The sequence below is a fragment of the Anopheles merus genome, chromosome 3L, assembly GCF_017562075.2.
Source record: "Anopheles merus strain MAF chromosome 3L, AmerM5.1, whole genome shotgun sequence".
Classification (NCBI taxonomy): Eukaryota; Metazoa; Arthropoda; class Insecta; order Diptera; family Culicidae; genus Anopheles; species Anopheles merus.
In genome coordinates this window covers 23,926,676-23,951,814 of record NC_054085.1, presented here as the reverse complement: position 1 = coordinate 23,951,814, position 25,139 = coordinate 23,926,676, and the positions used below count along the sequence as shown (strand labels likewise).

Sequence of the window (25,139 nt, the reverse complement as noted above, 5' to 3'; positions counted from 1 at the left end):
AGCCGCATTGCTCTGTTTTTAACGGACGTTCCTTTACCCCGCGCCAGCGATAGTATTGTGCAGCAGCCCATGTGACGATGGAAATTGTACAGCTAGCGTGTTTTAACCCTCGCAAAGTGTAGCTTTTTTTCTACCAGCACTGTGCACGGTTACACGGCTGTCTCATACTGCTCTCACTGTGCTTCATTTCACTCACTTACGTGCTACACCGCTCGCATGTAACGGTCTGTAACGTAAGCACTGGAATGTGTTTTTCTTTCACACTGGCTAGAATTGAATCGTATTGGAAAGGCAAGAAAATGCAAACACCTTCTGACAGCTGTCATCTAAAGAACGCAGTGAATGTACGGCTCAAATCACGGTTCGTTTACCGAGAACCGAGCAAAGAGATACACAATGTACCATTTGTTATTGAGATTGACAGCATGTTTGTGCAAACAAAAATGTGGAAAACATACACGCTAACCTGCCTAAAAACAAGAAATCGAAAACAGCAGTAGATCCGCACCAACACTAACGGTAGTAACCCAGTACCGACATGACACACCCATACGGTTGCGCAACTAATAGCGCAGGATTAGAATAGAAAAGAAAATAAGAGATTTTCTCATTCTTTTTTTCGTGTTAATTGGACCACTTTGAAATTGTTTAATGATTTAGTTGTGAATAAGTTTCATAACATCTGTACCTTAATTTGTTCTTGATTTGATTGTACATGTTTGTTTATTGTTTTCATATTTTCCATTCACTTATAAGATTTATTTTATATTTTGTCCTTGTATATGTATTATCCTTGAATATGTTTGGTTTTTATTAGTTTCTTTAATTTGTTTCTACTTCATATCAGTTATTTTTTACGAGTGTGTTTAATTTTCAATAGATTTTACACTTTACATTTTACAAAAAATATGTCTATCCCTTTCTAGCGATTCTTTTTACATAACAAGCAAATCAAAATGCTCAACAAATACTTCTCTTATCGAGTAAAATCTCGCATAACGAGCAAAACCATTCGTGCTCAGAATACAGTTTTTGGGAGCAGATTTCAAATTAAGATAACGATCGGTTATCTTTGAGCATTTCTATAATTTTGGTTATCGCTCAGACAGTTGAGAGTTTCTATACAAAACAATCGTTTAGTTGCCAGAAGAAGAAGTTCCGTATAATTGTATATTGACGAATGTATCTAATACGATTTTCTGGTTCCACTTGTTCATTTAGTATCCCTTGTCAATTGCTGTAAGTTGGAGGAGTTTCGTATGACTACATAAGTGGTGTGTTTTAGTGACCTGTAAGTTTTGCGCCATGAAATTGAACGAAATATTTAAAAACTTTGTTCATGCTGATAATCGTTGTTCGTAGCTATTCTTACCATAAGAAATTTTGAATTGTGATGGGATTAACTTATTTTGGAAAATAGAATATGATAGTCTAATAGGATATGTTTAACAGTGGATTTCTTCACATGCGTATATGCCATAATAGTAGCATATTTGCGGTCTTGGGACCATTTATTTACCTTTTCATAGAAATGGTATACAAAAAAGCCTTCCGCAGAACCAGTTTTTCATGTAACGATTGCGGGGTTCCACTGTACATGATGCTCAAATTGAAACAACCATAAGAACTGTCCAATGTTTTTGTGTTTTTCTGTATTTTCTTAACCAGGAGCATTTTCATTAAACATTGTTTAGTACTTTTCTCTTATTGTGAAATATATTTTAATTTCCACAACTTCTGCCACTCCCCCATTTCGTACTACGCTAACGGCACGCAATCAACTTTATTAATCAACAAATGGATAAAGTTGTTGGCCCCGTGCATGAAGTCAATTTAAAAACTTTTTATTTATCACATTTGCTCAAAGCCCACCCACTCCAAACACATTGAGACACACAAACACACACACTACCCTCAACAGTTCGCCGAATGTGTTGAAATAATGGGCGCCCAAAATGTTGAAACACACTCACACAAACATACACTACAAGCTACTACACGGTCACACCATTTCACTATTTTTCCTGTTGCATCCCTGCACGAGACACATAAATTTTGCGACCTTCGTTCCCACAATTTATCGTTGCGAAAATGTTGTGATCGGTTTAAATTTGTTTCACGGGGGCACCCCCTACCCTACACGGGCGCTTCGTTCAGCCTCCCCCTCCCTCGCCCCCTTCGGTTGGCTCGACGCGGTGAAGCGGGGACGTTTAAATTTGTCACATGCGCCAGGTTACGCTTCAGCAGCAATCCAATTACCACTTCAATATTTTATCAACCGAACACACGCGGTGCACGGTTTGCACGGCCGGGCAACGAGGTGGTGAAAGACTTTGCCCGTCACGAATCACATTATCGCGAGGCGGAGGAGAATTGAGTTTTTGCAAACATTTTCTGCGCGTGTAATGATGCGGCTCAGGTTTTGGGGCTATGGGCGCTATGTGTTTGCATCTTCTGGGTGCATTTTTGTGCTGCTTGAGCACCTCCCAATCGTTCATCTCCGAGCAGGTTACTTGCAAAACTATATATCCCCGTGCGCTGCGATGAAACGAGCGAGGTCAAAGAATGATTAGGCGTGGGGTGGGGGCTTCTCCAATGAGCCCCGAGAAGTTGGTGCGAAGCAAAATTTGATTTGAATTTCAATTTTCGCGATCACACAATCAACGAAATTGCGAGCACCGTACTCGGACGTCACCGTTCCTGGGGGCCATCAAGTGTATGACGAGCAGACACTTTAGCGTACGGTTGTACGTGAGTGTATATAGCTGGAAGTTTTCCTCCTTTCTCCACGTGTATCTACCTCTTCCCGTGCTTCAAATGATACTCTTCAAGATCCTGATCTCACCTCAGCTGTGGAGTGTCTGCAGTGTCCATTTTTTACATTCTTTCTCTATCTTCCAAGCTTCGCCAGTTGAGATAGCAACTCCGCGGCTGTTCATTTCTAATGCGTTTTTTTGTGTTTTGGTTCGCCTGCTATCTTTTTCGAAGGACCAACGGAGCAAACGAAGGTTATCATCATCCTGATTACTCACCTCGTGGGGCCGTGGCCGTGCATGCAAAAATGGGGTACAATTATTGGCGCCTGTATCTTGTTACCCCGGCGACGAGTTAGCGGCGTGTCGGGTTGGGCATGGGCAAGCAGGAAACAGTTTCTGGATAGTCCCGAATGTCTGGCCGAAAAGGGTTGTTTTTTTTTTGTGTGTGTGTCATCCATCCACTCTCTTTCTACCTTGCAGCGAAAACGACCGGACGAAATGTCGCCGATGTGTCCGGTTTTTTTTTTTTTATGTCGCTTCTTCCATGTATACATCCCTGAGTTTGTCCCAGATGTGGTACAAACGACAGAAAAATTTGCATACTACACCGAGGACTCCGAGGGAAGACTCCAACTCGTTCCACGAGCTGACAGGGATCTGACAGTGTGTTGGACTTTGGAACGAAACTGAGCATGTTTTGCGCCGAGCAGAGTGGAGTGAAACTTTGGCTGCGTTGAATGTTTGCTGCTTGCTGGACATGGAGACCATATTTTCCTATATTCACATTTGTGCTTTCTAGTGCGTCCAGCGTCTAGTGTCTAGAATCTAGCTAGAGCACTCCCTGGAGGTTTATACATCTCGATTTGACAGTACGACGGTGCTCACGTTATTCGGCATCTTTGGCAATGCTGGTACACTCCGACATTCTTCAATATGATCAAATTTGGTTGAGTGAAGCGCTACTCCTTTTTTGGGGAGTTTGTCATGTATACTCATCCTCCCATCATATCAACCGATACACATTGCAGTGATGCCTTATTTATGCGGGATTCCATGTCCACACTATTTTCAAATTATACAATTCGCCAAAGGGAGCGACTCCTCCCCATCACTCTGTCCGGGGGCGTTCGCAAACCTACAGATGAGTTTAATCGAATTCGAGCTTCATTCAGCTGAAAAGAAACGATTTGTAGCACCGTGCACCTCGGAACCAGCAGCCATTTTTTTTTTTTGCTGGTCGACTGTTCCTATCCACTTTCATGGTTGTGGAGTTCTGTGAGCATTTTGGCTTTTTTCATTTGTTTTTCTGCAATCCCCGTTTTACTCACTCCCCACAGCCTCCAGCCCAATCACCCACCTTTTGCATCCAATTTCGGACCCAACCAAAGCCCATCATCATCATGCCCATCGACAAACTCGTCGAAAATCGGTTTTGAACTCGATCCAAAAATAAAATAACCTTTCCCGGGCAGATCCCGGCGAAAGCTTGGGCAGGCACCATTGTGTCCAACCTCGGGGCGAGACTCGTGGCACACCTGGTTTGCACTCGCAGTGTGTGCCACAGCGTGCTGCGGGGAAGGCTCGCGGCGAAAGTTCCGGAAATGTTTGTCGATTGTTCGCTTTCAACTGAACGCGCTGCTGCGCCGGAACTGGTTGGAAATCCAACAGGAAGAAAAGAAGAAAAAACATCACGAGAACTCCCGGGACGGAAAGTGGGTGAAAAGGGGGTGAAATGAGAAATCGACTATCAACACTCCTTTATTTTTTGCTCGACACCAGCAGCAGCATCCGTTCGATCCGCGGATTAAGCGGATATGCAGAGCAAAACAGTGGGACGCAAAAGGATTCGTGTGAATTGCTCAGCCCCCTAGCTTTTGGCATTCATCGTGTTCCGCAATCCTGGTGATTTACATAATCACCCAAGACGCTGAAAAATGGGTGGCTTGGAAATGGAGCCAAGGCGTGTGCTTTCTTTCTGTTTTTTTTTCGCTCGCGTTTATCAATCCCGAGAACCGTGTGACAGTGTGGCGGGTGGGCTCAACTCGTGACACACCGTAAGAATGAGTCGGTTGTTTTACAAATAGTGAAATACCGATAAAATTGTGCCCAATCTCACCCCCCAAAATAGGGCCAGTCACGCACAGCCTATTTTTGAAGGGGTTGCGTTTTGCGTTTACTCGGTTTCGGAGGGAGTTGGAGCTGTTTTTGACAACTCCAAGCCTGTGAGCGTAAAACCGCTCTACCCAGAACTGTACAGTGATCAAAACTGAGGAGGAGAAAGAAAGAGAGAGTTATAGGGTGAAGATAAAATTAGAGTACCTTCAGGATCCGATGTACCAGGAAAAGCTCTTAGGGAAAAGACGCTCGAGTGAAGATTTTAGTACAAACGAGTAACCACACTAATGCGCTCGTGTGAAAATGGAAAACTAATTTGCGTGCATTTGGTCATACACATGGGACGTTTATAAATGTATTAGCGAGGCAGCTTGTAAGTCCTTAGTGGTTTTTGCTTGGTTTAGTTGATTTTCTGGAATAACATTTAAGTGAAAAAAATAAACTTAAAGCTTGTTAATCTTTTTATGAATTAAATACTCTGCCGATAATTTGTTTAATTTCACAACATTGCGTAGTAAGTATTAAAAATTGTTGAGCAAAAATACTCTAACCAGCTGAAACGACACGCTCTTTCGAGACATTTGGCCAATTGTCTAACTCATAGACAGTTTTGCATGGTTTATAGAGCAAACCAAAGCAACATACTAAATAAAAATATTTTCTCAAGTCATTTAAAAAGTAACACAAATTTTACCTAAAATCTATTCTACACGTTTCAATCTGTCTGAAAACGTAAAAATCGCCAAATTCTGTCATTAAGCATTGTTTTAATTAAACTTCTTTCAAAATTTATGCTTAAAATTTGAGAATTCAAAACGATTTTTTAAATAAAAAAATTAGTTTTGCCTTAAAATACTATTTTGAAATGTTTTACGATTTTTATTGCAGATTATACAGATGTTTTTCAACAGCTGTCAAACATTGCATTTGCATCACAATAATATTTCAACTCTTCTACATAATTTTCAACACGTCTCAAGCTGGATTGAGTTTGACAGTTCTTTGTGATGTGTTGAAAATCATGTGTAATAACCAAAATTGTATTCTCATGCCAATACAATGTGTGGCAGATCAGGCAGACATTCCAGAAAATTGAAGCTTGCAAACAAAATAAGTTGTAACGCTATGTGATAATGTTGAATATATTTAAAAATGTACAAAACTTGAATTGAATTATGTTTTGATCCTTAAATGATATAAACTTTTCCCTTGGAATCCTTTTAAAAGCGCAACATACAATTGATCACCATCATCTTGCAATGGCCGTTAGCAATAAGCACCTTAAAGCCGCCCGAAACATAATGAGTGAACTATAACATCCATAATTCCTTTAAACAATAATTTCCATCAATACTTAATGCGACGCACTAACTAACCGGCTCCGTCTTCTGTTCATTGTTTCCTCCATTCCTGCTACCTGCACCCCAGCACTACCGAGCACTTATCGTCACCGAGCTACCGAATGTTTTCCGTTCTTAGCTCAACGAAAAACAAAACCAAAAAAACAACACAGGCCTGTGCAATGACGGCAAAACTGGGTCGTTGCACAATACGACCGTTCGTTGCTGCTGCTGCCGGGATAATCCTCCGTCCTGAGGCGCACTGGCTGTTACGGGCCAGCCTGTTCCACTCGCTCTCTCTCTCTCCCCGCTAAAGCGCACGATACGAGCGGAACGCGTGTGCGCGCACTGCAAACACGTGCACCGTCCCTCGTTTCGCATCGAGAGCATGATGGTCCCGCAGGATGGGGGTGCCCCAGCGGCAACCTTCCGGTTTCACTGCGAGCGCTTTTCCGGTAGACCTGCTTTCTTCGGGAATGCCTCTAAGGGGAGGAAACAAACGTGTCCTCCGTGTGCTCCCTGCGTGTACAGCACAGTTGATAGACTCGCCAAACTCGCTAACTTCCTGCTATCTTCCGTGCAACGCGTGTACTTGTGTGTGCTTGCAATTGGTAAGCTCTATCTCAATGTCAACGAAGACTAGCTGACTGGACACCCCATGTGGTAAGTCTCCCGAGCGAGTCGTTGGGAGTGCATTTTCTCCTAGGCCGCTTCAAAAAAGGGAAACCTCTATTGCGTAACCGTTTTGGTGCGTTGCCGTGGAGTTCCAATGAGCACATCAAAACGGGTGCGGGTGTTATATGCCTACGGTCATCAGCCATTAATTGACAGCCGGTGACACACAGTGTGTGTGTGTGTTTTTGTACTTCACCGTCACCGTGAATGATTGCCTTTGCTGTGGGGTTTCACCAGCCCCCGGTGGGGGAGGGCTTTTGATACCTCGGTTGGGCTCGGTTTGGCCCACTCGAAGGCCATTCAAAGATGTTCCCTGGACACCGGGGGGGGGGGGGGGGGGGTTGAGAAGGGCGGTTTGCAATCCGATTAGCAACGCAAAACCACCGCTCTACCGGATGGTGAGAAGATGACCCTATTTATATAATGAATTTGGTCAGCTATGTGTGTGTGTGTGTGTGTGTGTGGCTAGCTTAACCCGCTGGACGGAGGTTTTGGCGCGTCGGATTGAGTTAGCGTCAGGCTTTGTTAACACTAGCAAAGACAACTGTAGTAGGCGTTTGAAACAGTCTGAAATTCTCAATCGGAACAGCAAATCTAACTGCAACATCACTTTATAGCACATCCTATAAAATATTGCTTTCAAATATGCAAGCCCATAATAAAAATATATATAATGGTTGCTAGCGATTCGAGCACCGGCAAACGTGGTTCAAGAAATTGGCAAAAGATGCATCTCTTCTTCCGGTTCTCGTTCTCGGTGGATTTACTCGAGAGATAGTTTTTCCGTTTTTAATGTGCCTCGTCCGCTTAACTCCCACTGAAGCTGCTCGCCTGCACGGTGGCACAATTTCGAAAGTAATGTCCACCTCCGACTATAAACCGAAATATAAAAAAAGTATTTCATTGTGAGCGCCACGTGGGTGGGTGTGTCTGGCAATGGCGCCGTTTTGGTCTCGGTTTTTTTTACTGCACAACCGCTTCCTCGCGGTCATTATACGACTGTCAATGAGAGGAGGAAGCAATTTCCTGCCAAACTGTGCTATAAAATGAAACGAATGTCTTATGCAAACCGTGTGTGTGTGTGTGTGTGTGTGTGTGTCACATTAGAATCAGCAAAGCGTCCGTTTGCCGACTGCTCGTACACTTTCGTCATTTTCGAGCGAAAGAGTTGTGTTTTTTCTGTTTGTTTGCTACTCTTGTTCCCCAGTACCTCGTACATCATCAAATTAGTTCCCGAAAGCGTTTAAGTTGTGGCAAAAAAACAACCAGAAAGCGCTCTTCATCGTATCGTTTAATGGCACCGTGCACTGTGCTTGAGTCCAATTAAGAAACTTTCATTTCTTTATATGCCAGCTGCAGGATCGAGCGTTCTTATCAAACACAGTTTGCCCCCACTACGAGAGGCTGCTTTGTGGGAGCTGCCCAGCTGCTACCTTTTGGAGTGCAGCGAGGATAATAATAACCAGCGAAGCGTTACACTAAAACCCCGCAGCTCGCCAATATTTATGACGTGCCCGGTGGCCACATTACCCACATTGGCACAGGAGCCCGCGCGTCATACGCGCTAATTTTGGAGCTTGCCGAAACACTCCACACACACAAACAAGCATGCCGTACATCATGTGCGCGCTTGCCTTCACCACTAGCGATTTACACACATCCAACCCTCACGCCTCGATCGCTGGTCGGAGTGTTCTAGGATCACATTAATTTAATTACTCATACAGCTCATACAGCTCCCGCTTACCTCAATCCAATCCAATCCCGTCTCCCCTCCCTGAATCAGTATGATGACGACCTCGACCACCTCGGCGCTACTGTCAAACGAAAGAGAGAGCTTCCTGAAATTGCTTTTACCCCGAAACTTTTACGCCGGCAAAACGGCGAAAGATCTGCTCCAAAAAGTTTCCTTTCGCGCTTCGTTTCCGCACTTTCTCGCTCACCGTGCGGGTTTTGTGCACTACTTTGTACGTGCGTTCCCTTGGCTCAGCTTGGGACGTGTGAGGGTCTTTGTGCGGTGCGTGTGAATGTGTACGTGCGTAGGTAGAAATACAATTTCGGCAAGGTAAAACTTTCTGCACGGTTCGTTTCCGGCGAACAGAAAGCGCTTATCGCAAACCTGAAATAGCGCCATTTTGCTGCGAGCTTAATGTTTGTATTGTTTGTTTTTTTTTTGTTTTTGGCTTTGCACTTTGAGTGATGATACTAGAAAACGAAGCTGGAATTTCATAAAGTACAAAAAAAATAGTTAAAAAAGAATAGGCTGTTGACAATAGAACAATATTAGAAGGAAACGAACAATAAAAAATGCTTAAGTGGAAATGCTAGGGAAAGATTTTTTAAATGTTTTTATTTTTTTTTGTGCAATTGAAAACTGTTCCCAACAAACAGGGTGCACACTATCGAGAATTATTTCTTCTGATAAAACTAAAGAACCTAAAAATATATCGTTTCTCGCACACTACCAAAACGCTGAATATTAATTGTGAGATTCTGTTTTCCAATACTTTTTTTCTCCTCGGCCTCATTTCTTTTCTAAAGCTACACCAACACAAAGCAGTCTGACACTGCACAGAGTAAGATGAACGAGGAAGTAAAGCGAATGCTCGCTCCACTACGATTGGCCTCATTTTGGGCTTGATTTGCAAAGAGAGGCAGGAGCGAGTGAGCCCGTGATACCGTACCTGGAGCGGGGCATTGCTTTTAATTCTCATTTTAATGAGTTTCGAATCGCTTTCCACTGAGCGCTGATCCAATTGGAAACTGAAACTTTATACGGCATTTCAGGGCGTAGGCTTAATTTGAACAGGTTTTTTGCCTTTTTCATTTCAATATTTTCGAAATAAATCATTTTTTCATTTAATTTTGAATTGATTGGAGTACAATTGAATATTAAAATAATTTATAGTTGATTAAGAAAACAAATAGATACAAAGATATACATTAAACATACATGCGTTGGTGGAGTAGTGTACCATAAATCATCGCCGTATGCAAAACAACGACCCGAGCTTTCGTTTTTCATGTCACACCTGAGCCCACCTGAAGGCGCACTGTAAACACAGCACGACTGCGTGGGAAACGCATTCGTCGATGGCATTGTTGGCGCGCAGCAAGATGCATTGCATCTGTGACGGTCACCATGCGGAACCGTCGGTCGCTCGGTTGACACTGGTATTAGCACACGTGGTGAAGTGCAACAAAAACAATAGCCGAAAGCAAACAGAAAAGCTAGCAAAAGTCAAACTGTTGCTTGCTGTTTCACTCCCGTGACCCTCGCACGCTTTTGATGGTCGTCACCGTATCGAGATTGATCAGTTTTTCTTTCCCCCCATTCAACGCTACTGTTCAAGCTATCAAAATGGTCCGCCGCATCTTGTAGAAGCGCACAGTGCCGCCTCAACAGCTCAGCGTGCTCGGGGTGTGTGTGTTTGTACCAGCAGCAAGTGTTGTGAGCTGCAATTTTACCAATCGTAAATTGCTTTTCTGCGTACTGATAAAAAGCATTACACTGGAGGGGAAAAAACACACAATTTAGTCTAGTGCGCTAGAAATGTTTCCATCCGTTGGAATGCGGTGAGGCTCAAATTTCTAGAAATAGGTCAAGTTGTGCGGGCTGTGTAAAATTTTACTACCAAGCAGAGTTTCGATGAGTGTGTACGGTGGAAGTGGATTATGTTTAGTAGTGCTTCTTCCGCTAAAGTGTTGATTCCGAGAAGAGGACAAATCGAGGTGGCAAAGAGGCGGGCAACATGATACGGTTCGAACAACAGAGGACAGATAAAGGTCATACCTGTGCTTGAAGTGGCGCTCAGCAAGCTCTGGTGGTGTGCCTTTCCGTGTTTGAAGTGATGTTGAGTCAATCGAATCAATGAATGGGTTTTATCACATCACAGTGTCTAGGCATTTTCCCGCTAAAGCAATGCTGTCAACTGAAGCGATAAGCGTTGGGATTTTAATTTTAGCTGCCCCGCTTGTAAGAACTTCACACGTGCTGTGCAATACACACTCTATACTGTGGCAGGTAGATTCACGTTTGAACAGTTTGGTGAGATAGTTTTCCATGCGGTTTGCCGCACCGACTAAGATTAAACACCGTCTTATCCATCATCGATGAAGATATGAAGCCGCGAGAGAGCCGTTTTCGTGCTGGCAATGGAACGATAGACGCTAGCAAAACTGTCCTCGCAAAACCACCTCTCCCCCCTCCACCCACTGTGCAAACACATTTGAAGCATCGGTAATGTGGGAATGGCGAATTCTGAAAACCGCTGCGCGTGAATCGAGCGAGGCTAAATAAATGACTAAGTAAATAAATAAATAAATGAGCAAATAAATAAATAAAATCTTCTAGAAGACACACACACACGCGCGCGAGCGCTCAAAAACCGTCGATTCAAACGTCGCACACAGTGGCACCCCTTCCCCGCTCCCTCCCCCTTTCAAAGGTTGGGCTTGGCAAGCTCGTCAAGCACAAGCCCCGGCAGCCATAAATCGCGCCGAGCCGTACCGGGGGTGCTTGGTGTCATGTGTTGTGCAGCATGTTTGGCAGCAGCAGCAGCGAACGTGTGCGCTATGTGCAAAACCCCTATCTGAAGGGCTTTTTTTTGCTCTTTCGTCACTTGAGCCATCCATCATCGGGATTGTGGGACGCTTACGCGATGCGGCGGGGTCTTAGGTCGCCCTGCGGATCATGCGGCGAAAATGGGTAAAATATTTTTTTGAAGGTACGGAGAAGCAAAAAAAAAAAAGAAAAACACGAGATAGAAATAAAATAACAATCAAGGCATGCGAGCGTTCCGTTTCTGAACAGGAACGGTGTTTTGCGAGAATATGGTTGCCTGGCATGTGAAAAATGTTCTGAATATGCAGGGATTGTACACTTCCAACGAAAGCAAATGTTTTGGGGTTTTTGGTTTGGACTAGTGATGTGCTCTTTGGAGCGCACTCACGACTCCGATCCGAATCCGGCTATTGTTACTTCGATTCTGACTCCGCCAAAATCGGAACCACTAGCTCCACACGGAGTCGGAGTCGCTCGCAGTCGTCCGGAATCGTTCGGAGTCGTCAGGAGTCTCCCAGATTCGTTTGGAGCCGTTTGGAGTCGGAGACGTCTGGAGTCAGTCGGAGTCGCCCGGAGTTGACAAGAGCCTTCCGGAACAATGTTTTTATAATCAGGCATTTCATTTCATTTTTTTGTCTTTCCATTTTCACGTGCACTTCGTATACAGCGCCTTTGTTTTGAACTCCGGACGACTCTGACTCCAATCGATTTCGGACGACTCTGAACGACTCCGAAAGACTCCGAACGACTCCGTACGACTCCGAACGACTATGAACGACTCCGAACGACTTCGAATAATGCTGGTCATACCTGATCTCCGGAGTTGGTGCCGAAATTATCGTAGTCGGTTCGGAATCGACTCCGGATAATTGCCAACTTTATCCATCTCTAGTTTGAACACTTTGAATATTTTATGTTATGTTAAAGGCGCATCACAAAGTAAGAAATAATCGAAAAACTGTTTTAATTATCTTCACTGATAGTATCAAAAGCTTTTCCTTCCAGAGTTATAATACAGCTAGCATCTGATACTCTTTTATGTCCGATGAACAAACTCAATAAACACTTAATATTCTAAAATACTTCCTAACTCGTTTATATTGGCGACTTGAGCACTACTATACGTTAGTTAGTTTAGTTAGTTTAGTATTTTCAATTGGTCGTAATTGCAAACTGTTCGTTATTTCTTTTGTGAATTCAATATAGAACCCCCTTGAGATACGATCCACTCGAGTTACGTCAGTTAAAAGTTGTCTTTTAACAGAAATTGATGGATTTTTTTCTTCCATTGCTCACTGGTAACCGTTACATACACATGTTTAAAAATTCCCCAAATACCCAAACTTCAGCATCAATACACGATAGATGTCCTTTGTAATAAAATAAATCCATTATCTATATTTTATTTTCGTTAAAATACACGATACCTAAGATTTCGGCTTCTCAACTACGGTTATAAACTATATAATGATTGGACATACGCCTTTTTCGACCTTGCTTTAGGACTTTTTTTTCGGTCTCAAATAGAGTCGTAAATCGTGTAGTGGTTTCTGTGATAATAAATATTGCATAAAATCACACAATTGACGATGCCCAGACAAAAAAGGTTGCAGACCCCTGCCTTCACCAAGAACCCATCGGCAGAACGTGTCGAATGAAATTGAAATCTGTCTCATCGGTTTTCGAGGGCTAAATTCAATTTTCTCTTCACCGACGGCCAACAGCAAAATTGAAGCTATGCTTGAAGGGGAGAGGAGAACGAAGAAGAAGCACCAACGGAAAGGTGAGGAAGAAATGTTTTGGCAAAATTCCTTACCGGCCAGTTGTACCATGGGCCCCTCCCTGCCCTGATTGGATCGGCAGATTATTTTTATGATTGCGCCGTGCGATGACGGACGTGTGTGCTGACGGTGGAGAAGGTGTCGCCGTGCGTGTCATCCGCTAATCATTCGCGTGAATTCTGCGCAAAATACCTCCCGGGTCATCTTGTTTTTTTTTGTCGCCCCCACCCACCCCTCCGTCTATTTCTTCTAATTCAGCCGTTTACTATCCGATCGAGCAGTGTTTCCTGCTCCTCGCCATTGGCACGAGTATGTCTATTTTGAAAACTTGGAAACAGGTGAGGGTCACGTTTCATGAACCTCGGGATAGCAAATAGCGCGAGCAAAAATCACCAACCACCACCGCGCTCCCCACGTTGGGCCGTTGAAAAGGAGGAAAAACTTCAGCTCATTCACTCGCTCCCTCTCTCGCTCTCTCTCTCTCTCCCGCTCGGGGCCGATGGTTGATTTTTTCTTCTTTCGGCATCTCGCAAGATCTCGCATCGTTATGTTCTAATTTTTCGCGGTCACTAGCAAATCGCACCGTTTGGCCGATCGCAAACAGTAATAGATCGTTCGCGGCATCGCAGCGGGCAGGATCGACCGTGCGGAGTTTTGTTTTGCTTTCGGCGTCGTCGTGTACGCGCCTTTCCGTCGCGATGGTGGCGATCATAGTGGTTGCCGATTGGCAACGATCGTGTTAAACATGTCGTTTGAGGCGTGCTACTGGAGCCGGATGCAGCAGGGTCCTGTCGGTCCAAAAGTGTACAAGTGACTTCGTTCCGCCTACGTCGGGAGTGAGGAATGTTTGACAAGTGTAAAAACAGGTGAACAGTATTTTTTTAAATCGAATGAAAAAAGAGAAACTTTGCTTCAGCAGTGTTTTTGAGTGATTTATATATTTTATTTAAAAAATGATAAAAAGAGCAACACACACATGTTTGAACGTTCATCAGTTGTAAACGTTAGCCCATCAATTATCTGTAGCCGTCGTATTTTTGTTTCCCTCCAGCGTGTGTGTGTCCCAGCTCATCTTTGACGCGAAAGTTACCCACACTCAAGCTTGTACTGCTACTACTACTACTACCCGTTATATGTACTTAGTGTGTGCGTGTGATTAAAGAAGGCTCAGAATCATTTTGTTGTCCGTGTAAAAGCGTGTGGGTAAGTGTGTCTGTGTGTGTGTGTGAGAGAGTGTTGTGTGAAATAGTCGCAAGGTGGGTGTGAAGAGCGCCGTAAGCAATATGGCGGAGGATCGCAACAAAACTGCCGGCGGCGATCCCGAGAAGGGCGCCAGCAAGCAGGCGAGCCCGGCCGTGCAGCAGAAGAACGCGGGCAGCAAGGGCGCGTCGCCGAACAAGGCGGCCGGAAAAGGTAATGGAAGTGCAGTGTTGGTGATGTTGCGGTGAAAAATAGTTCTTTTGGGTTGATTTTTAATTTTTTTTTCTGTACTAAACGTAAACCAACTAAATGACACCTTCTTCATTGCGATGAAACAGAGAATATTTATTCCTCATAAAATGGCTAGAAAATCCATTCGTGGGCAAAATACGTCTGTGACAATTGCGATTAAACTTTAATGCGACAAACCATTGCTAAGCCAATTGGCTCTTCCTTTTGTGTTGGCAAAAAACAATATTATGATAGCTTGTAATAACTTCCGGGCGCGGGTCGTTTAATCTGTTCGGTGACACTGTCCAATCTTCTGCAAGCGAAGCTCCTGTCCCGACATTTCCCAGCCAAAAGGCGTGAAAGCAAAGAGCTATTAAACAACCATCACCGTGCACCATCGTGAAAGCCAACGGAGATGGACGGCGTGGTGTGGCTTTAAATAATTCATACCGACCATATTCAACACACTTATCGGCGGTATGCATCTGTACCGATCGGAAACCGCCACTGGCCACTGTGCACGTGTGTGCCGTTTCATCTACCATTCTATCGCGGCACCTGATATCAATGACAGCTCCCGTTAGTGTTTCCCCCATTTTTCCCGTTTGTGGAAACAGCGGCCCCCCGTTGACAAAACCGGCTGCAATTCGACGAACCGGAAAATTAACACCACGATTGGGCTCGGTGCGAACGGTGGAGAAAATTGTGAAAAGGAAAACCTTTTCCCCGGAAGCTGTCTTACAAACGGTTCAACCAGCGTGTTGGAAGGAAGCGGCCCGCGCTCATGCTGACATGATGCTGTGAAGTAATGGAGCCGCATTCGCTTGAGGGCATAGATTTGCCTTCCCCGTATTGGCACGATCGGAAATCAGGGATGCGGGCTACTGGGGGAAGGATGGCTTTTGTGGCTGTTCCGATCGGGGGTTTCTAAGAAAAGGCAAAGTGATTGGCCGTTTGCGTGCGGGCGGGGGCTGTGCTTGGGGACGGAAATCGTCGTGTAGCCCTGTTAGTGCGGTACCGTTGTAATCGTAAAGTAAGCTTGAAACAAAAGCACGAGACCTGCTCAAACACCTTCGCCTGGCGAGCGAAACTTTCAACCGATCTCATTATTCACAAACGGATGAATGCTAAAAGAGCTTTGAGCTCTGTTTTATGGCAGAAGTTGGACATCATTGTGTGGTTTTTTATTATATGTTTCAATATACGAATTACAATTCCTTTGAAACTGTTACATTCGGAACTTACCTTAACTTAACATTCAATAATGCTCCATGAAAAACACAATTCTTTATTGCCATAAATGAGATTCGATCCAGCGATTTCCTGTGTGCAAAGTGATGACTCTATCCGCTCGTCTATAAAGCTCCAGCACCAACAGTGGCGTAAAAACCTGTTCTGCTTCACAGCCAAATACAGTTTAACCCATCCCAGTACCATCTCGTACCTGTCAACTACCGATCGAGTAACAATTTCCGGCGAATGGCTCGTTGTTGTACGACGAAAAGTCCTTTTGCAACGGAGAGAAGCAACAACAAAAAACTCAACCTTCATTGTGTTTGAAATGTTTGAAAGTGACACCACTCGGAATCAAACTTTTTTTTTCTCTCTATATCCCGCTCCATGCTCAATTGTCACCCGCAGCATCTAAACATCAAACGGAAATCGATGCTTCGAATGGTTACGCCCAAAATAATTGTACACCGAAGCACCGAAAGGTTAAACCACTCGCCGCCACCACCACCACCACCCCGAACACGTTCCACTGCAAAGGTTGGTTGGTTTGGCACGCGTCTTTCATCGGCCGTGCGCGCGGTGAAGTGAGTTTCGGAATTGAGAGCGCTTTCCAGCTTCGCCAGGCATACTTTAGCGACGATCGAATTACAGCAAAACCTTTCCATTTTCCCGGCGAGTGAAAGTGTTTTTGCGGAGCTGGCTGATGCTCCGTGCTAAAGAAAGTGTGCGTGTACGTGACGCGCTTGAGACATGCAAATGTTGCCCCGGCGTCGGTCAATTTGGATGTGCCCTGTCGTCTGTCGTATCGCTTCCGCGCCGTCTTTTTCTCATCCCGCACGCCTCCACACTGCAACACATCGTTTCTCACGTCGAATGTTTGATTTCCTTGTTGCCCCACCCCCACTCGAATGGACTCACATTACACCCAGCTCTTTGGTTGGGTCGGTTTGCCGGCATGGGTTGAACGAGTATATTGAGTTCAGGATTTGCTCTCTTTTTGTTTTGTTATTTTCCCTCTCGCTTGCCTCCCCCGCAGGGTGTGGGATGGCCAATGTAAACACAAATAATTGAATAAATCTCGTCCCCACGGTCGTGGTGGTACGGTTGTTGTTTGGACATGTTTGGCCGTTCCTGCCGTACCCTGCCCTTGGCCCCAGGAGGCATAGTTTTGATTGCGTCAGCCGCTCTATAAATAGAGTCCTTTTTTTCAAATGGTCAGCAACGTAAGTAAACAAACGCCCAACGCATCGCACCGTGTCGTGCATTGCATGTGCCTTTATTTCCAGCCTGCCTCAATACAAATGGCCGTTTCGCCCCACAAACCCGTTTCACGCGCACGGCAGCGAGGGGAGCAAAAACCCATTTCGCCCGCAGTGATTTTCTTCGCCCGGCACGGTCATTAAAAAATCATTAATTCTCTCATCGCCCGCCCAGAATCGAGAAGCAGATTGTGCGGGCGAGCCTACTTACCGAAACCGGTTGCTGCTCTGGTGCTGGTTAATTAACAGTGGCAGCCGTGGTTTGCTAAACATCTCCACTAAGCCATCATCAATTTTCATAACCATTTGGCAGGGAAGTATTTTTTTTTCTCCCTCTCTCTCTCTTTCCAAATTGGCTCTAATTGTACTTTCGAGTCAGTGCGGGAAACCAATAGAGAGTCTGTAAAATGTGAAAGCTTAAAATTCCCACAGGAAACGGTGATGCTTGCTCCTCTAAAGGCACATCGTTTCTAAAGCTGTGTGGTTTGAGGCAAAACTATCGACAATCATCATTCGGAATTGGCAGATCGCATCGAGTTACACTTCCTGCCCGTAGCTACATATCGATGATAATCCCACTCACGAACGTGTACGAGCTGCTCAAATATTTACCACCGGGTTTTCCCCCATTCTAAAGAGCCACATACACGAAAGGCAAACCCTCTAAGCTGCAAACAGTCGCTTGGTTTCCCACACGCTTGGTTTCTTCGTGGGGGCTTTGTTAGCAATGGTTGCAAACTTCGCACCACCACCACCACCTCAACGATACTCAATTTTAATGTAATTTTCTTCCAATTAGAATTTCAAGCAGATCAAATGTGGTAAGGATTGTCGAAAAGTAGAACGTGGGAAAATATGTTCCCAGTCTCTTGAGAATGAATGCTTCACTTCTGCTTGCCTTTCGTCCGTCGAGTGATATTAACTGTACGACCGTTAAGTCGTAAAGTTCCCAGCCTAAGGGCCTAAGCGTCCGGAAGTGGTGGTGGTGCAATGAGTGGCAATGCCAGCTGTTGTCAATTAATGCCCCAACAGTGAAATACCTGTCAGGGTGGATGTAATATTTTAATGACTCCGTTGTTGTTCTCATGCATCATGTCGTTGTAATTTTTAATTTATGACAGCAGTACCTGCCAAAAGCAAGTCCTTGCCAAGTTATCGGCTTAATTCTTCTATCGACAACAGTGCCAAGACGCGCTAAGTGCTATTGTTGGAAGAAGTTACACTATGTTGGACATACAAGACATGTTTTACAACAGTGAATATGAAATATGTTCAAATGAGCAAAATGATGAAATTACTAAGCTAAATATGTAATGCAGCAAGTAAACCTTTAGGCGCATATAATCAAGCTTTTGTTGGGTAGAGAAAATGTTATTATTTTGGTTTTTGATTTTCTTTACGAAATATCTAACTCTGCAAGGTTTGATTTGCAATCGTGCCGCCAAACCAAGACACGGCACACAAAAAATCTTAGATAAATTTCGCTCCCTTTGCGCAACACAGCGTGCGGGAGGTTTGGCAAACCGTTCTGGCCGTTCTTCATAGCTGGGCAGCTTCCAAACATCCGTCCCGATGTTCACTCTGCTGTGAAGAAACGCGACAAACAGCTTGCTTCTAGCCCGCCCGGACCGGGTTCGACCGGCAGCGAGCTCAGCAAGCCAGGGGAAACACATTTAAGCCATTACTGTGAATGTGATGAGATTGCATAACAAAAGGCGCAGCGCGCTACTTCATGGAGGAGAATAAATGCGTTTTTTTTGTCCTCGTTCTAGCACTTTCTTCCCGACAGCATGAGTCCAAAAACCCCATCTTGGCGCACGCAAAACGTGAACACACTTTTGCCGAGACACTTTCTCATTATCTCTGGTACAAGAAGACGAATGAATTTTTCTTGGAACCATTTCGTTTTTTTTTTTGCTACAGCAAACATCTTATTTGTTCTGGGCGTTTTGTATCAGGTGCAGCTGAAAGAACTATCTTCATTATTCTTGAGTTGGTTCTTTTGTCCATGTGTTTTTATTATTATTTTCTGTTCTTAGCGTTTTCGTCCTGTTCTGCACTTCAAAATGCATAATGCATAATGCTTTATTATCGCTTTTATGCGCGAGCACACCCGGGCGCTGTAGTGAGCGCTTGCTGTGTAAGCCGTTGGACGTCTTGATATTCGAGGCCGGTAAGAGATTGGAATTTTATTTGGTATCTTGTGCCTTTGGGAGGTGAAACAAGTAAAATTTGTTTATTTTTCCATGCTCTTTACGATAAGCGGAAAACATCGTTAAACCATATTCAAACACGATTTTTCTAATTCCTATAAAAAACCAATCCGGCAAAAACCAATCCAATCTTGGATCACTACCGGTAATCCAATTTATTAACCATTTTGTATGTAACGTTTTTGGCGTTGCTTCTTATCTTGTCCTCTATTACTTGTAAAACGAAATATTCAATTATTTATGAACGCTACCTTTAAATCTCAGATAACGCACACACACACAGGGAAACTTAAAAAGAGCGAGGGATTGGGAAGCGTGATTTGGGACATTGGGTGTAAAAAATTAAACAATTCTATATTTCATACCGGTCGCTGGGAAGGCGGGACCTTTTGCGGAAATCCCACCACCTTTTTCGATTTCAGCGCTTGGCATCCAAACATTATTTTCAAACAGCTCGGGCAACATCGGCGAAAACCATGCGGGACCTTCGTGCGCCCCTCCCCTCCCAGCAAACCTGTCTGCTGTTGGCAACTTTTTTCACACAAAAAGCACGGTACGGGAATTCCAGCGCCAATCCGGTCCAATTTTCGAGGCTCTGTGCGCTTGCGAAAATTTTGTACATTTTTGTCGGCCAGATGGTAGAGCCGCCGCGTAGGGCACGGATTTTTTGGTGGCGCTTCGGAATTTATGAATGTCAGTAAAAATGGATATTTACTGCCTTAAAGCTTCCCGGACCCGGTCGCGTACCAACATTGCGTGGCAACTATATGTGCTGTGTCTCTCTCTCTCTCTCTCTCTCTCTCTCTCTCTCTCTCTGCGCATCAGGGCTTTTCTTTTTAGATTTAACTGTGTTTGGGAAAGCGTTTTGACTGCGTAGTTTTCATTGGCGGCCGTCGCTTTCTGTCGCAAAGAACAGAAGGCTATTTTTGTTTCGTGCCTTTCTCATTACTTCCCTAGGTGCAATGCTCCTCGCCATGGACAAAATGAAGCACAAAGCTTGATCGGCTGATACGGTGCCGGAGTGCGGAGTGCTTAACGTTCGGCAAACAGTCTAATGTTTGCGCAAAAGCTCGCAGTGGATGTTCCGGTCCTCATACCTGGACCTGGATATTCATTATTGGTGCAATTATGGGGCTTTTTGCTGAAATGGCTGGTAAATATTTTTCGAACGCTTACGTTGCGAGCTTTCGCGAGTTTGCGTGAAGGAAAGTGCAAATAAAATTGGCACTATTTAAAGTTATCTTCATTTGTTTGACTTTTTGCAATTATTTAAACTGTAAAAATTATTTTAACTGACTGCTATGTTTTCTATTTTCTAGATTTGATACAAGTATAGTATGTTTTAATAACATTTGCTTCAATCAAAGATACATTTAACCATAAAATTAGGATCTAAATATGATTCTTTATGTTTCCGCGAGCCAAAAGTTTCGATGCAGGAATGACAGCCCACTGTTATTAACATTGATTTTTTTTTCTGGCACAATCGCATCATCCCACCATCATCAGCACAAGTTATGATAGTTTTCTTTCGACAAAGCACTAACCGCACTCCTCGGATCCGTTGCCTCGGCTGCACGTACTCCCAGTATACAAAACGAAAAATTTACTACCACTACTGGCAATCGGCATCGCCTTGCGGTGCGTTTTGCTTTTTCATTTCTGCACGCTGAATTATACATGAAAGCCGACCCGACTCGACCCCCGACCCGGCAAAAGCGTCCCGGAATCCTTAAGGTCCCGCTTTTGCGCTCGAATCGCTCCCCGTAAGCCGAAACATCCGGACCATCCCGATGAAGGAGGCGGATAAAGAACCCCTTAAGGAAGTCAGCATGTCGTCGGCCGTCCCGGGGTCCTTTCGCTGGCAAAAACCCATCATTAACCGTCGCTCCCTGCCAGCCCAACCTTTCCCAACCTCTCCGGGGGTTGGAAAGAAGAAGGTCGCAACGCTTCAGTGTAAAGGAGCGAGTGCTTTCTCCACTTTGGGACATTTTTGCCCAATTGAATATTTTATGCTGCTTTTGACACTTTTCTGAAGTTGCACACAATTTTTTCCCAGTCGTTGGCTTTCGTTTGCTGCTGCTGCTGCTGCTGCCGTCTTCCCCTTCTGCTTCCGGGCGGGGCGCACTTGCGAAGCAAAGCGGCACGAGCAAAAAGGATAGGCCACGCTGAGAATGAACAATGGAACAAATAAGGAAAAAATAATGTTTCGTTAAAGCTGGCCGTGGAAGCTTCCTGCCGCGTTGCGTGCGCTAGTGACAACGTGACGGTGCCGTATGAACGCTATTTACATCATTAAATTGACTTCATACTAAGCGAAAAGTTGTTTGTATGGCTTTGTTTTACGCGTAGGCAGAAGGAAGGCTAAATGTGAAATGCTCTTCAAAGTCGAGCAGCGTTGGGCAACCCTTGGAAAGCGTTGTCTTGGTGTTAGTGTTCCCAATTTAGTTAATTTCATCAGTAAATACTTAAAATTGAACACACGTTTTTGAAGGGGTTTTCATTTTAGAACCACAAAAAATTGACTCTACCACAAAATTTTATTGTTAAACCTGTTTTAATGTTCGTCTATGATCATGTTTATGACCATTTTCGTACATTTCAATAGTGTAAAACAATATTATTTATAACAATTAATGTACGATTTAAATACGTAGTGATTTTTGTGCTATTTTGTTGTCAATTGATGATATTTTATTTTATTTTATCTTATTTGCAACAAATTACGTTCCAAACTGCTCAATATCACGAATAAACCATAACGGGTGAATAATTATAATTACTAAAAGTTGGTGTAACAATACATTATACAGCAATGCCCCAAGCTATCCCACCAAAACCTCCTGAAAATAAAGTATATGGAGAATAAATGGGAACTAAACCCAATCCCAATCCCAAGCCGGTCTCATGGTACAGTCGTCAACTCGTACGACTTAATAACATGCCCGTCATGGGTTCAAGCCCCAAATAGACCGTGCCGCCATACGTAGGACTGACTATCCTGCTATGGGGGGAAATCAATAAGTCACTGAAAGCCAACCCCACAAGTGGGTTGGCAGGCCTTGACCGGCATCGGTTGTTGAGCCAAACAAGAAGAAGAAGAAACCCAATCCTTTCACCCCTTTCGCTAGTGGTAAATTTGGCTTCGTCCTAAGTAGAGACGTCGTACCCCCTGTTTGCCCACCGACACCTCCAGCAAGCCCCAGGCGGCGCAAGCAACGAGGTTTCGTAACCGCAACCAAACATTTGTCCCGACTCGTTTCCCAACCAAACGAAACGCGCAAGGGAGGGAACATTGATGCATACTACTGAGTGGAAAACGTTCGCGGCCAGAAGACCGTATGATTATCATCATCAGCAGCAGCAGCATGGACCATCATCGGTGCAGGAAGTTGGCCAGCGCCATGATAATGCTGCTGCTGCTGCTGCTGCCCATGATCAAAGGTCGCTCCGCTTTATTGACGGGCTCGCTTTACCGCTCCGTGTTGTTCCCTTCAGCAGAGATCGTAATCGTGCGGTCTTCTGTTTTCGGTCAGAGGTCAGGGAACGCTTGCCCGAAGGTTGGAGCTGAAAGTCCACATCCGGCGACACAATATTGCGGTCCCCCGGTTTGGTTGGGGATTTATTTTAATGAGCGTGTACTTTTGGGGGTTTTTCCGGGATCGGCCGATTTGCGACCGAGCGAACACTGGCACCCGGAATCGTCTGCGAAAGTTTCATTAGTTTTTAGTAAATTATGCATGCACCAGAGTGTGTGTGTGTGTGTGTCGGGTACAGCCAAGCTTAATGTGATTATTTTTCTCATTTCAATTCTAATTACAGGTAAGGATGGGATATTCCCCAATCCCACTGGCTGTACACTGGTGAGAGAGGCAGATTGTGTTGCTGGCGACATCCGTTGGGTGACTATAATTGTAAAAAAATAAAAAATCTAACTGTGAAATGGACTGCTGATCTTTACCATCCGCTTACTCCGCAAGGAGTATCCTTCACAATGCGCGTATCACTATTTCTTATCAAGGGCTGGATCATAGCTTTTCAAATCCGCTTTACATCTTTGCGCAGTGTGAACCCTTGCCCTTGATATGGCTCGAAAATTCCCGATCCAATCAGCGTACGGTTCAAATCAAAACCCACTGATTGGACACTGATTTGTGAAGGCGCGCCCGGCCGGCACGGGCTCTGCCTGCAAAAGCCGCTGCTGCGTGCTTTCCATTACAGGCCAATCCGATTGCAGAAGGGCTTACACGTGCTGATCCTTTTCGCACATCCTTGCCCATACTCCCCGCACACACAGACCCACTCACACACGGCCATACGTTACAGTTTGCTGGTGAAACTTATCGTCTCGTTCGCAATGGCGCCTGGGTCGCGCATTTGTCATGCATACGGGACGTGACAACTTTGTCTTCCGCTCGAATCCTAAGCATCGCGTCCTTCCCCGCTCCTAGGAGGCCCTGGCAGTGGCGGATGCTTTGTTTCGCATAATGTAGGAAACCCAAACCGGGGTGACGGTTTAGCGCCTGTGTCGGGCTGGAGTGCTGATTCGTGCCATTCCGGTAATCCTTAACCGGGACCATCTCGCACGGAATTAAGACGACTGTAGGCCCGCGCCAACATCTGTAAAGTGTTATCTACCTTCCCACCTCCCCATGCTTCATGCCTCCTTCCAATGGGTAAGCGCGGAACGCCACACTCAATTTTAATTTACACTGCTTCACGCTTCCGCTCAAACGCAAACGCATCCAGCCGCGCCGGGCCAAAGCGAAGCAGACCGGGCGTCACGGAACATTTGCGGCTTGTTTGGCTGCTGCCGGCTCGCACTGTTTGCTGTCAAGTGTTCCGTAAACATCCGCCCAATGTAGCTGAAACCGGATGTTTAACTGCTACACACATGCGAGAGTACGAAATCGTATCGCTGCTTGATCTGGCATGCGTGTGCTTGCTTACATCGCGGAGCCTTGCACGGAAGTGTGCTTGAACTTTCGTTCCGGCTAGCAAAGTTGGATTTATTGTTCAAATAGATGTTGTTGAAACAGTTCTTTTTTACACTGGACTTGCTTCATGCTCTGAATTACTGTTCAGAATTGTTGGTCATAAAATAACAAACTTTTAAGACGATTTTTCTTTCTAGAACGCAAAGGCTTTCAAGAGATATCGAGATAATTCTGTGGATCACAGGTTGCTCACAATATTTTTATCCAAAGTCGTACGGAAGCCGTCCGGCGTCGCTCGGCATTGTCCGGAGTTACCTGGAGACATCCAGAGTCATCCGGAGTCTTTCAAAGTCGTCGGTCGGCGACTCCAGGTGACTCCAGGTGACTCCGGACGACTTCTACTGCGGGCGAATCCACTTCTAGACAATTCTGGACGACTATGGATGACTCTGGACGACTCAGAATCCGGACGGAACTAGTGATTCCAATTTTGCCGGAGTCAGAATTGAACTAACAAATGGACTGGAGTCGGATCGGAGTCGTGATTGTGCTCCAGAGAGCTCATCACTACTTTGAAAATCAATACAAATTATCCACAAAATCTGGGTAACGCCCAATCATTCGTGGGACAAAACCATAAAAATAGAAAAAGCATCCAAAAATGTATCGAGAACAACAAAACACATCCTGAAAAACAATGTAAAAAGATTAAAATAAGATTGTTTGACACTTGTTCAAAAAACAAAGCATTTAGAAACTCTTACTTTTTGAAAATACGTTAATAAATTTCGTTTAATGGCCTTATGAGCCTTTTGGGGCGTCATTAAAAGAAAAC

General features: G+C 44.6%; 1 protein-coding gene across 16 annotated transcripts in view; it reads left to right on the top strand.

Moving 5' to 3' along the window:
* Positions 1 to 25,139, top strand: part of LOC121599672 (solute carrier family 12 member 4) — a 153,355-nt gene that overhangs the window by 66,546 nt on the left and 61,670 nt on the right. For 6 of the 16 annotated variants that reach the window (XM_041927669.1, XM_041927657.1, XM_041927659.1 and 3 more), the window contains one exon: positions 14,283 to 14,644. The exons of 8 other annotated variants lie outside the window; for them this stretch is intronic. In XM_041927669.1, coding sequence (XP_041783603.1) covers positions 14,515 to 14,644 — 130 coding nt within the window. In that variant the 5' untranslated portion in view covers positions 14,283 to 14,514. Of the gene's footprint in view, positions 1 to 13,834; positions 14,098 to 14,257; positions 14,645 to 25,139 lie in introns of those variants that run through there. 2 more of the 16 variants (XM_041927661.1, XM_041927660.1) reach the window with 2 other exon arrangements.